This window comes from Ambystoma mexicanum, chromosome 5p (assembly GCF_040938575.1).
Source record: "Ambystoma mexicanum isolate Mex_15411 chromosome 5p, UKY_AmexF1_1, whole genome shotgun sequence".
In the NCBI taxonomy this organism is placed as follows: domain Eukaryota; kingdom Metazoa; phylum Chordata; class Amphibia; order Caudata; family Ambystomatidae; genus Ambystoma; species Ambystoma mexicanum.
The window spans coordinates 407,422,435-407,439,056 of NC_090930.1; the positions used below are offsets into that span (position 1 = coordinate 407,422,435).

Sequence of the window (16,622 nt, forward strand, 5' to 3'; positions counted from 1 at the left end):
TTCCCTGTTCACCTAACGAATAGAATCGTTTCTCTATAGAAGAGCCCAGAATATGTTAATGTCACCAATTGTGCATACGTTAGGGATGTTCACAGGGGAAGTCTCTGAGATTTTCTGAAATATGCGCGTTTGATTATGCTATGGCTCTCGTCATTTTAGCTCTTAGAGTAACCCTTCACCCAGGCATTTCATAAGACACATAATCAATCAGAGCTCTGCTCTACATAGCAAAGTGTTTTGAGCTCTTCTCTTAATAATACTTGGACTCACTCAGATTTCTGCTCTTAATATCTCTCTGTGTTCCAGACAAGTGGTCCAAAATCATTGGAGATGCCCAGACTCACTCATTGGCATGCTCCAGATTCTATGCATAGAATATGATCCTGCCCACATGGGGATTCCCTGAGACTATGCTACTGTAAACACAAGGCCACTCGAACTTTCATTCCTGCTCATATAGAGATTGACTGAGACTATGCTACTGTAAAGACACAAGGCCAGGCCACTCGGGCTATCATTCCTGCCCACATGGAGATTCCCTGAGACTATGCTACTGTAAACACAAGGCCACTCGAACTTTCATTCCTGCCCAAATGGAGATTCACTGAGACTATGCTACTGTAAACACACAAGGCTACTCGAACTATCTTTCCTGCCCACATGGAGATTCACTGAGACTATGCTACTGTAAACACACAAGGCTTCTCGAACTATCTTTCCTGCCCACATGGGGATTCCCTGAGACTATGCTACTGGAAACACAAGGCCACTCGAACTTTCATTCCTGCCCACATGGAGATTCACTGAGACTATGCTACTGGAAACACACAAGGCTACTCGAACTATCTTTCCTGCCCACATGGAGATTCACTGAGACTATGCTACTGTAAACACACAAGGCTACTCGAACTATCTTTCCTGCCCACATGGAGATTCACTGAGACTATGCTACTGTAAACACACTAGGCTACTCGAACTATCTTTCCTGCCCACATGGAGATTCACTGAGACTATGCTACTGTAAACACACAAGGCTACTCGAACTATCTTTCCTGCCCACATGGAGATTCACTGAGACTATGCTACTGTAAACACACAAGGCTTCTCGAACTATCTTTCCTGCCCACATGGGGATTCCCTGAGACTATGCTACTGTAAACACAAGGCTACTCGAACTTTCATTCCTGCCCACATGGAGATTCACTGAGACTATGCTACTGTAAACACACAAGGCCACTCGAACTATCTTTCCTGCCCACATGGAGATTCACTGAGACTATGCTACTGTAAACACACAAGGCCACTCGAACTATGTTTCCTGCCCAAATGGAGATTCACTGAGACTATGTTACTGTAAACACACAAGGTTACTCGAACTATCTTTCCTGCCCACATGGAGCACACAAGGCTACTCGAACTATCTTTCCTGCCCACATGGGGATTCCCTGAGACTATGCTACTGTAAACACAAGGCATACTTTCATTCCTGCCCACATGGAGATTCACTGAGACTATGCTACTGTAAACACACAAGGCCACTCAAACTATGCTATTTATTATCACTCAGTGTTGGCCCCTGGAAATACCTGAGGGCCACTCATTGGAACACCCAGATTCAGTCTCCCTCTGCTGTTTATGTAGTAATGCCCTGTTTCACTCAGAAGTTGGCTTCTGATAATACCCAAATGAACTCCCGCTGCTGCTCTTGATAGCAGAATATTAGCAAACAGCATTAGGGCCAGCTCAGAGAGATCTTTAGCTCTCAGAAAAGCTCATCGTGTCTGCCAAAGAGACAGAAATATTTCACAAGACCTTGATCTCTTAAAATTCTAGGCGCGATGTGAATAACAAGAGGTCCTACTGTCCTAATGATGTATAGGACTCTTGCTGAGAAATACTGCAGTGCTCACCATCTACAAAGTGCTGACTCGGGAGACAGCAAGAGACCTACCTGGCGTTTTCCACTATAGGGGGTGATGCCTTACAGTGTTGAAGACATATAGACTGCCAATTCATTTTCTCAAATCTGCAAGAACTTGAGATGAATGGGAGACTGATGTGCCCAGGAAGCCTGACCGGGATGCATGTACGGCTGCAGCAGTCACAGTCAAGTGTCAATTACTGAGGAGGAAGTTGTTGTAACATGTGGTGTTTGTGGTGTGTGGATGGCTGTGTACCATGCCAGAGTTCAAACTAACTGATCAGGAGGACAAGAGTGTCATCACTTGGAGGGTCAGCCTACTCTACCCTCGCACCAACTCTATGGAATTCGCTACCCCCTCATATTTGGCACAAACAGGACTGCATGGCCTTCCGTAAAGCGGTAAAAAACATGGCTTTCCCAAATCCATGAAAAGGTCCACCCATGGGACATATACCCATCCGCTTATGGACTTTGTCCTGTAAGAACAGAACATCGCCGCTGAATATCCCAACAAGCACCCAACAGCACAACCCAAAATCCCTGCAAGGACCCTGAAAATGGGCTCCCCCACCCCAAGTCCAACCACAGAGCGTATATACCCCTCCCCTTTACGACCATTGTCCCTTGAAAATCAACACGAACCTGAAACGAAACATTGCTGCAGAATAGCGCAAGAAGCATCCAACAACCAGATTTAAAATCCCTAAAAGGTACCCTGGAAATGGGCCCTACAAATCCAACCACTGAGAGTCCCGAAAAGGACTCTCAGTGCAAAATAAATCAGCATACCCTCAACGGCCAAGAGCCACCTGCCGATAACCACAGACACTCTTTCATACCACTATGCTCACTCTCCTCTTTTACATCAATTTATATTAGAATGCAGCTACACCCCTCGAGCAGTTCGGCTCAGCTGCACACATACCTAGATTGTTCCTAAAACACCTCAGCAGCCTGGTAGAATGCAGCTATACCCCACGAAAATATTCAGCCTAGCTGCACACATAATCTCCTACACATGCCTCACGGCAGCGAGAATGCAGACTCGGAGACCACCCCCCCTTGCTGCGCACATTACACTGATCTCTCACATTCACCGCACCACAAGTAGCGTTAACATGAAGCCAACCCGCGAAAACCACTCTGGCAGCTCACATTCCAAGTGCACCCAGGCACTATATGCCACACTACTCCTTCAAATGATCGGACCACGGTCCCCGAGGTCGTTCAGCCCAAAACGCTTTGAGATCATACCAATGGTACATAAAGCGCTATACACATGCAATATAAAATAACCTAATTGTCCAGCAAAAAGTAAAGACTCCTTGTAGAGATGTTCTTCTACTGTCCTAATAATGTATAGGACTTCTGCTCAGAAGTACTGGAATGCTCATATTGCAGATCTTCTAAAAGTGCTGATTGCATCAAATTAAAATAATTCCAGCCATGCTAAAAAGTGACATACCATCCTCCTGAGTAGTGTTAGTACTGTCCCGTTAAATGTATAACAATAATTGAGAAGTTACATGTACAGTCTATTAAAGATACAGCACTCTGTCTGAGGTGCTCCCATATTACCCATTTAAAGGTATAGTTGTTCTTCCGACAAGGGATTTTGTGTTTGGAAGCAGCAGTGAGATCATATAAAGTGCTATATACAGAGCCGTTCATTCACAATTAAAGTATAAACGCTCTACTGAGAAGTGTCTGTACTAAAACTCATCGAAGCAATTGCAACTCTGTTCAGAGGTGCAACCCTATGGACGTTCAGTTAGTGTTAGGCAGAATTGAATGCAGTACCCTCTGGGACCACCACATACAATTAGGACTACAGGTGTAAGCCAAACCAACCTTTGGTATAAGTCTTTACCACACAGTTTTTTCGTAGCGACCTGAGCAGCCAGGCTTATCTCAAGAGTGAATGTGAGCAGTACAAGAGGTTACACAGAGGTCTTTCAATCACAGTGGTTCAAGGTTTCTTGGTAAAACACTATTAATTTATTACACAATCATTTAGAAAACATTCACTAGAAGGAGGCAACTTAATATTATACCAAAACACTACTTCAGTACTGAACCAATGAGTTTCTGAACAAATTAGGGTCCCCTGAAATAGGAGCAAAATGCTATTTCAGTTATTTTAAATAGGAGTAAAAGGCACAAGTTTAGCAGATTAGATCATAAATACTTTCTTAGGCAGTGCAAATGGTTTCAGTTCATAAGAGGACTCGATTCAGTTCAATAGGCCTGGGCCAAAGTCAATGGACTAGTGTCTTGGATAGGAAAGAGCAGGTCTTGTAGTACACGGTAAAGACTTTGCAAAAGTTCTCAGAAGTAGTTTATCCAAAAAAGAATCATATGTTGGGTCACAAGCTGATTAGGCCTGCAAGCTGGGAAAGTTTCACGAACTTTTACCACGAGAGGTAAGTTCTCTCGATCGGGCTGGCACAGTACCTTAGTATGGAAGAACCAAATGCAGCTGAAGACGTTGGTTCCTAGCCGTTCCTGCCAATCTCGCTGTTCCTGAGCCTCAGTCGTGGGGACAAGAGGGAGGACGTCGGAGGACTCTACACTGCACGGGATCATCAGAAAATGCTGACGAGATGGATTCACTTCAGTTCCAGTAGCTGTAATTCAAGAACACAAGCTGGTATCCCTCTCCCTGGTTAATCCTAACCAGCCTTGAGAATGGTACCAAGGTGGCTTATAAGTTGATTGGTCCCACCAACTCAAAGGAAGAAGTCATCCTTGAAGGGGCTTCTCAGTCGAGCTGAACTTGGCTATTCGGACCTGCAACAGGGCTTCACCGGGCAAACCAATGGTCCAGGATTTGCAGCAGCCGTCCTCTTCCAGCTCTTCTTCAGGTCTTTCGTTCGAGTGGTCGACTCTGCTTTCCAGTCCAAGAGACTTGCCTTTTAAACAGTGCTCTCCTTTTCATTCCAGCCTAGCTGTCACCCAGCAGTGTGGCTGTCCCTGCCGGACAGTCAGCCAGCCAATCACGCCAGAGTGCATTTGGGTCTCCTAGGAGACTAAGCACAGGGAGTTTCGGGCACCTCCCTCACTTTCTGCCCACCCCAGACACTCAGACGCCAGAGGCGGTCTTCAGTCCTGAAGCCCGCCAAAGGCACACGAACAAAGGGACCAAACCTTGTTTGGAGTGCAGAGACAAAACTCTAGAACGGTGAAAAAAGAAGACCGGGACCTGTTTAAACAAAGGGGCTTAAGGCACCATCTTGAAAAACATGGGTCCCATGATTTTCAGCTACTGGTGTTCGCGGTCGGGAAAAATCATGGAAGTTCACTGTAAAACCACTGCCACAAGCCTTTACAATAGGAAAGGGTAGCATGTGACTGCTACATGAGTATTTAGACACAGGGGATACTATGTAACCCCTCCAGAACTCCATTGTAAGATGGTGTGTGCTGGGTTTAGGAATTTGGAAAGACTAGTAAAGTCAATTTCACTATACATTCTCTGGGAAACAGTAGTTCATCCCAGAGAAGGTAGTTAAACCTTTGGGAAGTCAAAAAGACATACATGTGTCAGTGCACTGAAGGTGCTGCGTGACACACATGAAAAGATGATGCCTATGGAGTTGTCTAAAACTCCATAACCAAAAGAAGTAAACACAGAAAACAAACAGAATTGAAAAGTTCAAAGTCCCAAAGTTTAGCAAAAGAGCTGGAGGGCTATAAGGTAGGGAATTAGCACATTTGTGAGAATTCTCCCTAACAGTTAGATATCAAACCCCCGTGACCTATAGGTTGCACACACATCTATGCAGCAGGTGCACTAGCCCACCACGCAATTTCACCAGGTGTTGCTTATCAGAGCTGCGGGTTAAACATCGAAATGCATTTAGCAGGCACATTAACGCACTGAGCTGTATTTGTTAACAGGATTGTTCATTTGCAAGGATCTCATGGACAGACTGGGTCACTTGATTGGTGTGCTTGATTTACGAATGTTGCTGACTTAGCCTACCCCAGTGTTTGTATGGACTAGACCCGTGCCTCTGAATGGCTGGCAGGGGGGGCACGGTGCCGCCTTTTGTCTGGAATTGGACTGACCGAGGTTATGAAATGTGCCAGAGAGCACTAAGCCTCGAATTCATTCACCCACAGACAAGCTGAGCATCTCACACTGCCCGCCAGCGTGCTGAATGCCTGCCCAGGACGGTAAGAAGTGATCTCGGACGCTATGACCATTGGGCGTGTTAGACAGACAACAAGTGGGGGTACTATGCTATTAAGTACATGACCGTCTCTGAAAGTTCAGGTAGTGTCCCCATGAAAAGCAGATCAGTACTGGGAGACATGCTGGAGATCACGGCGATGTGCCCAGGTGCAGCAGATTAAGGGTAATCTGATGGTGCTGTCCCACTAGAAAAGTATGGGAGCATGTATTGGGAAATAGCCCCTGCTTTACAAGCACATGCGTTGCAGCCCTTCTCGTGAGTTCAACCTGATAATAAGTGCTTTTGCTGAAACAGGGCAGTGCCCAAACGAAAAACGCAAAATGCTAGCGTGAGCAATTATTGGGGTAAAAGTGAGCCACGTTTTTGGCCCCTTTGGGCCAGTTTGATATGTTACTTCACCATGCGGACTCTAGTTTTGACCAGTCTTACTGACTAAACATTCTTTAAAATGCGCAATTTGCATCACACATTTATCAAAAAACGTCCCCGTGGGCACTACTCAAACAGCCACTAAAGGAATGACTTGCCGTTTGCAACTGTGGGCCACAGTGACACTGGTGCCCGAGGCAAGTGTACGCCCCAGTCTGACCCTGCTGTTACTGTGCCATAGAGTACGCAGCAGCCATGCCGAGAAGAGGCGGGTTCTGGCAGTGCTCGCCAATGTGCACTTCACATGCCCATTAGGTATTGGGCCCGTACGTTTCCAAGCACGCAATGCGTTAAACACTTACATATCTTTGGAGGCGACACTCACAGGGTTCTCGGATTGCCCTAACTGGCCATCCCGAAAAAAAAAACGTAAGCATCTGCAAGCAATGTGTCAGAGCATGTTTCGAGAGGATAGCTCAGGGGCAACCTGCTCGCCTTGGAAGTAAAACGACATGGAGCAACACAGGTTCAATACCCGGGCCCGCGCTCAGAAACCTCTGGGTATTAAGCGAGTTATAAATAACCTATCATATCAGATCATGTGCTTCCTAGGCTCTGTTGAAATACTGCTAACAACCGGGGCATTGCAGAACATGCAAAACAACTTTAAAGGCGTCCGTCGGTACCGCCTGCTGCTGTCCCGGACCAGAAGGTCGCTCGCCCAGTTCCATCAATACGGGGATATGACTGGACGTGCTGAGGCACTATATATATATATATATATAAAAACCTGCATTAGAAAAGTCCGCAAGAGGCGAGAGGACGCTCCTCCTAAGAGATCAGTTGGTAAAGTGAGTGGAGAAGAACTTCATGCACTTATGGAATGAATTAGAAGCCATAAGAAAAGAAAGAATAATGGCAGCATTGACAAACGCGAGCACAGTGGCCATTCTTAAGATGCACTTTCAAAATCAGCACACAATGTCGACGGAAGTTCATCTGTTCTTTTTTTTTCATTTAGTTCATTACAAACTTTAAAATATACAACAAACGTATCCATTCCATCAAAAATGTCCTTTGATTAAACTATAATTAAACAAGCAGTTACTAATGATTAGTCATCCCAGAGTTTAGATATTCGAAGGCAAATACAATAGCTCTCTATTCTACATTTTCTCATGCAGGTTCATAGGGGATAAACAGGACTAGATTTTAAAATGTTAGAATGTGTTGGTCAACGATCCCAGCCATTTTTTTTTATTTGTATATGGTTTACATAAGAAACCTTAACCATAACATTTACTGGAAGAAAAAAAAAGAAAAATAAAAAATATATATACATACATATCAATTAATTGTAAATACAGCATAGCCCTAGACTCATTAGAAAATGTAAACAAAACATATAAAATCTGTGCAAAGTTAAGATCGATATAAATTCCAAGTTCATATCATATTTGGAGTATGACAAAAGCGACAGAGGAGATCCGAATCATTAATCACATTCCTTCTGTATAGAACCTCCCTAGTGGGCAGAATGTTCCATCTAAGTTTCAGGAGAAGGGAGCAATAATAGCGGTTGGGAAATTGTGTCAGAAAAAAAGACAGGAAACCTCTCTTCTTATGATCAAATTTTAGGTCACTGAGAGAGAGATAAGAATGGAGTTTTTCCAAGGTGTTATTCCAATCAGAGCTGTAAAGGAGTTTTTTTCACTTTATTCGGATTGGTCAACAGAGTATCCCTGTCAGTAGACAGGTCAAATAGAGTCTTATCACAGAGATCTCTGAATTTTATAAGATATGTTTTTCGATCCAGGGATCCCTGTGAGAGGAGAATGTTACCCAAATCTTCATAAAGAGTACTCTCTTTCGGGCAGAGCAGAGAGGAAAAAAGTGCCAAAACTCGCCAGAGAATTTTGGCTCGCAGAGACATTAGACCCAGTTCGAACCTTACAGTCACTGTAGGGCTACTGTTGGGAAGTTTCATAACCCTTATCCAAAAAATACCCTCAAGGGAGTCCCAAAAAGTCAGGATATCCAAGTAATGGAGTTCCATGCCATAGATTAATTTCGGAGCAACTTTTCCTTCGAAAAAGTCTACCGCTGGGTTAAAAGAGAACCTACCATACTTGTTATCCAGCTTAATGGTCTGTGAAATAAGGGGGAGAACTTTATATCTAAGCAATCGTCTGAGTTCAACAACCGATGGTTGGGCCAGAATTTGAAATCCCAGCCATTAATGTACATCAGAGGCCGAGTGACATGTTCGAGGAAATCGGCCGGGTATAATGATAAGCAACTCACTGATTCCTTAATTTGTGTCATTATTGATGGCAGATTTGTAAGGCGCCATTTGTGAAGCACAGTCAGTATGTGGCTCTATAAATGGGGAGGGGGAGTGGAGAGCTGTCCTTTGCAGCTTTGCAACATTCTGTTCAGTGAAGTGCAAAGGGGTGAAGGGAGGAAAAAGAACACACAGGCATTCGCAAAACGTACCACATTCAGGGCCCGGAAAGCGAAGCGGGCAGAACATCACCGGTCACTACGGGACACCACAGGAAGGTACACAGTAGGATAGGTAACATGATGGACCACGTCCACGAGTGTGCAAGTAGAGCAGGCCCACAAAATGCCTCAGGTGGGGCGGAACTGACCATGACCCTCCAAGGAGAAGCTGGGTAGGGAGTCCAAACTAAGAGTCAGATAACTCCCGTAGGGGAGAGTTGTAAGTCCACTCCTGAAGCAGTGGGATCCTGAAGCAGTGGGATGGACACAAGCAGGCCCCAGCAGCCCCACAGATTTCCATTTAGAATCATTTAAAGCAGGGCGAGCCAATGCATACACATGGCCCCCAGCCCATGCAGAAGTGGCTCACCAGTATGATATGATAGCTTATATATATATATATATATATATATATATATATATATATACCCAGAGGTTTCTAAGGGCGTACCCGGGGATCGAACCTGTGTTGCTCCTGTGGTCTTGCTCCCAAGGCAAGCACGTTACTGCTGAGCTATCCTCCCGAGACAGTACTGCACTATTTCTAAGGCTGGGCTCATTGAGCAAGTGAAATCCACCCGGTTGGATTGGTAAGAATGGGCAACAATACTAAAAACTGACATTGCCATTGCTTAAATTAACATTTGTTATCACATTTTTCGAGGCAATCTTTGGAACCTGACTGTACTTTACTATTTGTTGAATGGGCAAACGTATCACTGACCTTTTTGCACACTCACCGCCCCTCCCAATCCCAATCAAGGCAGGGATGTAGGCAGGACCCCCAAAAGAGAGTTCCCACGGTTTGGAGAGAGCACCTTAGCGAAAAGATTATATCTAAAAACCACCGAACAGTGGTCGAATTGGGCATGTAGGCTTTGATATTGAAAACGTTATTTGTTAGCCAGTACACCAGGATGATAGTGCAGCTGGCTTCTTTATGGACAAATGCCTATTTAAGAACCACGTTTGTTTTTCTATTCCACTATACCCTACATTACTCCTAATGCCTTCCTGTATGTTTAGGAGCAGCTTCAATCCTAATTGAACAAACTAATGTCATTTGAATGCGTGGTGCTATATTTTCCGCACACATTTTACACGGCTTAACACATCCTGTCTGCATGCCATGTTCATGATTTCTTTTAATTACATGGAACAGTGTTTTTAATATTAGTCTGTGGTAAACACTAAGGGACCGATTCATGGAATTCTTTGCACGGTTCAAAGTGACTTTGCACTGCTGACACAAACCCTGATTCATGAAACTGTGCGAAGTGAATTTTTGTAGTGCAAAGTTAGCGAGATGTCATTTTTGCAGTACAAAAGGACTTTGCACTGCAAAAATACACTTTGCACAGTTCCATGAATCAGTGTTTGCGTCAGCAGTGCAAAGTCACTTTGAACCGTGCAAAGAAATCCATGAATCGGGCACCTAGAGAGTACAGACAATGTTAACACATAACAAACCTCAACAAGTCTCAATAGGTATGTGGGCTGTGAAGTAGATTCCTGCAGTGCATGACGCAGTTGTGTTATTAACAGCATAGACCTCACCAATGGCGCTTGCAAAGAATGTGGCGCGCAGCGGCCCTGGCTAAGATGGTACATTTCCGTTGTTTTGTAAGAGTAGCTCGTCACAGGAATCTGGGCATCCATTTTATATCTTCATAGCTGTGTGACAAGGCTGGGGCTCAGCACAAGCATCAAAGAATATGCCACAGACAATCCTTCATTAAGAAAATGCACAGTTTCCCATTCAAGGAGAATGTAAGGTCGCGTTTTTAGGAAAATAGCCTTATCATCCTTTTAAGCTCCCGTCATTCAATGGTGTTTTGCAGAAGAAACACAGCAGAATGATAAAAGGGTGTTACCCGTTGGAACATTTCAAATTGTGGATCGGTTTCAGAATATGCAAAAACATACAAGGCTAGGTGGCAAACACAGTATGGTCAATAAAAAAGCCAGTCATAGGGGAACGTTGACAGTATGCCCCAGAGGATTTGACCAACAAAGCTCCTCCCACTGCCCCACATTCGGTGATTCCCAAACATATTCAACAAAGAGATATCCAACAAAATCCAGGGAAACAGATATAGAGTTTACGTCCGTTCAGACAAAAATTGGTAAAGTAGACGTTTACCTCAAGAAAGAGCTTGCGGACCTTGGATACCTCTTTACAGTTCAATATGCTAGTTTCATCGTCTCCCTTCATGCACTTCTTTAGTCTTCTTATGAAAAAGTAGTCTTCACTTAAACCCATTTCGTCTTCTACCTTAAAAATAACAACATATCAATCAATGATTTTACTAAGAAAATTCTGGATAGACTGAAGGACATACATACAACTCATTGTACCAATCCCGTTTTCAAGTATTTAAGCAGCCTTTGATTCGTGAATTTCCGTTTATGAATTTAGCTAATTTAGATAAAAGTGTTATTTGTGAAAGCCGAACGATCAGTCATGCAACCTCTCACCAAAAGTTGTTCAAGAGTACTCGAAAAGAACTACATACTTTTGGTAGGGCAGCAATAGATTTCTCTTTACCCTTCCAGATGTGGGCTCTTTGAGCATTTATCTTATGTTGTGTGTGGCCTTAGTGACACTGACATCTGCTCACCAATATCTGCACCAATGCCATTAAAACCTTTCAAAAAGTCCACCCAACAATTCCAATAAGTGGAGTGTCTGTCAGTCATGTTTTTCCCTCCCGCCTCTGCCAAATTTGATCCACTGGCTTACAGGTAAAAAGCTCTTAAATGAAATGCAAATCAATTTGATGCTCACTTAGTTGAATAGTTTTTTTTAGAAAGCTTGTTTATTTTTATTTTACTTGCTCTTTATTTAGGCCTTTCCATTTCTAAAGTCTACTAAAGTCTACTAGATCCTACACTTCAGGAAGGACATAAAGACTGCAGTCTTCAAACAAAATCCTGTCAAACACTCCACCCTACTCTAATCTACGCGAACACTGAAGCTTCTCGCTCTCCCTGCGCCACCCATTGATTCCAGCTCCCTTGCTACCCCCCATCCTGGCTACATCCTCTGTCTTCTTTCCAGTTAGGTCTGCAGCTTGAAGATCTCATGCATAATGCATACATGAGAAACATGCTCTCTGGTGCTCTGAAGACAATGGCATATTAATTACTTAAAGCCATTGTTCATAGCTCTACTTCCCCAATGGCTTTTCTCCAAATAATTGATTCATTTCGCTTTCAATACAGTATATTATCATTCCCAATGAAAAGTCTTTGCAACATTGCACCTTGAGATGTTTGGTTATTTACATTTTGTCACAAAAAAGCTGTTCAGTTTTAAAATGATATTTTAGCTTTACAATATGTCTACCTAATGGTACCTCTACAAGAACTTAAAAGCCTAATGAATTCAAGCACACATCCCTGCACACCCGTGGCAGTCATTCTACTCGTCCATAAGATTCAAGTGTCTGAATGAAGAACACAACAGTCAAAGGGAAACTGCCTAAATTCCTGCCCGCAAGGTACAGCTCTCTCTTTCATTAACACATAAAATAATCCCTTTACCTTATCGAACTTCATGTGCAGATATATCCCAAAAACGATTGTGCCGATGAGCTGCGCAATGACGAACAACGCAAGGCAGAACATTAACATTTTCATTGTGCCAGGTGTTCCTGTCGTAGTTGGTGGTGGCGGTGTCTGTTGGTAGGGCTCGTGCATTCTTCGCCAGCCTGCAGCTGAAGTGCTCATGCCCTCACCTAGCATTCTGTCTCAAAGCGCCACCAGGTTTGTCACTCCACGGCACCATTCAGGGAGGCTGAGAGGTGCACGGTTGCTGCAGCCCACACTTCCTGGAACATTTGGCATGCGTGAGAAGTCTTGCTCATTGTCATGGCTTACCACAAGGGAAAATGCTGCACACACTTTTTCTCTGTATGTCATTACCTTCCATCATTTATTGATGGTAGGGTTCCTCCATGTGAGATCTTAAAAAAATCATATTGTTCATGGGTTACATAAGTAGAATAAGAGCAGCATAGAAACACTTTTTAAAAAGCAGCATCTTCAGAAATGATATGATGTGATATGGCATTTATAATGCGCCTGTACACAAGTGTTTCTAGGCATGCCAAGACAAGGAGGGAGAAACAGAGGGAGGACAAAACAATGATCTTACTAGGCCTTGTGTCATTCAGATCGCGTAAGCGCAGGGAAGTGGAAGGGGAGAAGTGCTGTGGGGGGGTGTGCTGGGAACACAATAAGTGCAGCCAGCGAGTGGCTCATAAATGCAGAGGGAAGGGACTGTAGGGTTGCAGATACAGACCATAAGTGCTGGGGGAACCTGGAGGCTGTGCAAGGGCAACTGAACATGCAGGAGCATGGGCCCGAGTTGAGAGGGTAGCCAGGTGACCAGTGCGTGGAGCAGTCATGACATCAGCAGGGGAGAGGAAGAGAGAAAGCGGAAGCGAAAAGGAAGGTCTTGAGTTGCTTCCGGAACCAGAGGTTGTTCTGCTCAAGTTTGAGAGAGGCAGGGAGGTTCTTCCAGAGGGAGGCCCCAGCCGAAGAGAGAGTTCTGCCCCCAACTCTCTGCTTGGAAACGCGTCTGCCCTCAGCGAGTTGGAAGTGGGTGAGCGGAGAGCTTGAGAAAGGAGATGTTTAGGAAGACAGAGTTGGAGGTAGTGCAGTCCCAGGCCCCAGAACACCTTATGGACGATGCAAAGGGTCTTGCACTTTATCCTTGCTGCCACAGGGAGCCAGTGAATAGATTTCAGAGCTGGAGAGATAAGATCCCTGGGCTTGACGCCAAGGACAAGTCTCGCAGTCCTGTTCTGGATACGTTGAAGAGGTCAGAGAGTAGAGACAGGCAGATTTAGAAAGAAGCCGTTGCAGTAGTCCAGCCTAGAGAGGACCAGAGCCAGTGAGCTTCTGGGGAAAAAGTGAGGAAAGGAATAATACCTCTGAGGTGGTGCAGCTGATAGTTGACTTCTAAGAGACATCAGAGATGTGAGGAGAGAAGGAGAGGGTCGAGTCCAAGATGCCACCAAGGTTCTTAGCCTCACAGGAAGGAGCAGGAAGAGGGCCCAGAGTGGGCAGCCAGAGAGAGTGGAAAGGTGGGATCTGGTGTTCCGATGAGGAGGATCTCAGTCTTACTGGCATTTAGGCAGAGATCATTAGTGGCACAACATTCCTGAATTGCAGCCAGACAGTCTGGTATGAGAGAAGGGGAAGAAGCAGCTGAGGGGAGCCTGAAAGAGAGCCGAGTGTCATCAGGATAACACTGAAAGTTGGAGCAGAAAGTAGCAATGTTGTGGGCAAGAGGTGCTAGGTAGTGGTTGAAGAGCCAGGGAGAAAGGTTGGACCCTGGGGAACACCACAAGTGGAGAGTGAGATAGAAGAGAGGAAATACCCCACTTGAGCCTGAAGGGTCGGTCAGTAAGAAAGGTGGTCAGCCAGGCCAGGTCCTGATCAGTGATAGCAAAAAAGAGGAGTGACAGGGGATACCAGGTCTATCTCGGTTTTATGATCTAACCTGGAAAGAACCGTTATATTGACTTCAACATAAAAGTTTCTGTGGGCGAGCTCAAAAGAAGTACACACGTCTATATAACCATTATCTCACTGATACGAGCCATAAGATGGCGTAGTTTCCAAATGAACAAACTTCTAAAGTGAAACAATTCAATTCACTTCACTGAACACGTTGAAATATAAACATTTTTATTAAATTGTAGAAAAAAAAACATAACAATGAATTGATCAAATTTTTCTAAAAATCATCAGTAGTGCCAACATCAATGCACATCTAAAAAAGTCAAAAAAACACAATTGACCTATCTAATTCAACACAATATTCTCATAATCTTCCAGAAAACATTCTCCAGACGTACCTCAGTCACACTCAATCAGACAACCTAACATCACACTTATGTCATCCAATTATAACATCTAAATCTCAAAAATAAAACAACACTCTAAAATACAATCTATGTTCATTACCAATAGGAACAAAAGATCCTCACAGGTAAGCGACAAACAAATATTTCATATAATCAGAACAACGCAATACACTGTGATTTAAAATGCAACCTACAACAGCATCAAATTCCCCAACCCAACATGTTTCTTTCTGTGCTAATTTCTTTCAGCAGAAATTCTTCAGGGGTAAGTAGGTCCGGTGTTTTCAAGAGAATATATATGGAAGTACAAATGTGTGGACAACATCAGGAGCTCACCTGTAAATGTAAACACAGAAACACGCTCAATCGGGCTATGTGCAAAATAGTACCGATTGAGATATGCTACCACTGCGAAATCAATAAGCGGAGTGCAAAAAAGGGGCAACAACTACCCCACTACATCCTTATCCAGCAAGGAGGTCACATGTACCAGAAAGTACAGTGACTGGGAGACCATCTAAATTGGTTCGATCCCAACGAACACCACCACCACCAGAGACACTTTGTAACAAACCAGAACATCCAAGGTCAAGCTTATTCCACCTTGATAGAATATCACGGCATGGAAAGACGATAAGAAGAACATGCGTGGGTCAACTCAGTACAGTCATGCAGATGCCCACGGTAGATCCTAACTCGGGGTCACATACAGTACAATGAACAAACCCAAAATTTATAGCATATAGGGTCAAGTATGGCTGTGTAAACACCGTGAATTGTGTGGCACCGGAGAGAGCAATAAATGACACCAAAGGACCACAAGACCACCACCAGAAACTGATAATGCCCAGTGAGTAAACCAACCAGTTATAAACTCATAGCCCTCCGGTGCATCACGTTACTTCTCAACGAAGAACAGTAGCATTCGACCTGATATGTAGATCGATCAAAAGGCACCTGTCGATACCTAAACATTGTACAGTCCACTCAGTCAAGCTGTAAATGACAGGCGAACAAAGAACAAGGCAGAACAAAGGAAAAATTAAGAAAAACAGACTGCATCAGAATCCTCATTTCAATCAGTATCAACTATGTACACGGTACGTAAATAAGCAATACATATCCTCTGAGACGAGGAGTGACAAACGTAGTAAGGACAGGGGTGTTACTAACCTTTTATTTAAAGCACGCCACATCCATCACAGGGTATTATTATAACTTCCTATTACTCATTCACATTTCAATGGGCGGCCCGGAGGTAGCAACAACAGCTATTCTCCCGATCTAGTGCGTAGTCAGTTCTCTGTGTTGTAAGAAATAACAACAAACACTACTTTCAGACACCTTATGGCCATGTACAGTGTTTGGCGTACTTACGCCAACATTCTTTCATTTCTTTGAACAAGCGTCATATGGCCGTGTTTAAATTATCCTCCAGGCCCAACCCGTTTAAAGAGTATAACAACTGTCGTGGATATGAGAAGCCCTCAAGATCATGTTTCTAGCAAACCCACTTACCGCCATGATTGTATGGGACGCTCCACACCAACAGCAATAGTTTCAAAAGACGTTGCGGAAGCGCCCGTTCAGAAAATATATTATTCACGTGATCCCACGTACAACCACGTGATGACCAGGTTATGTTTGATTCAACCTGGATGCATCGAACACAACAGGCATCAAATCATCACGTCCATATGAGCATGCTGACTGTAGACCAGTCTATCCCCAATGCCATTACAAACT

At 44.1% G+C, this 16,622-nt stretch overlaps 1 protein-coding gene across 1 annotated transcript in view; it reads right to left on the reverse strand.

The window, feature by feature from the left end:
- Positions 1–12,750, reverse strand: part of CD40LG (CD40 ligand) — a 466,219-nt gene extending 453,469 nt beyond the window's left edge. Inside the window, exons 1-2 of the mRNA XM_069612793.1 lie at positions 12,544–12,750; positions 11,141–11,272 (exon numbers count right to left, since the gene is read on the reverse strand). Of these exons, the coding sequence (XP_069468894.1) occupies positions 11,141–11,272; positions 12,544–12,744 (333 nt within the window). The 5' untranslated portion in view covers positions 12,745–12,750. The remainder of the gene's footprint in view (positions 1–11,140; positions 11,273–12,543) is intronic.
- Positions 12,751–16,622: the final 3,872 nt, after the last annotated feature.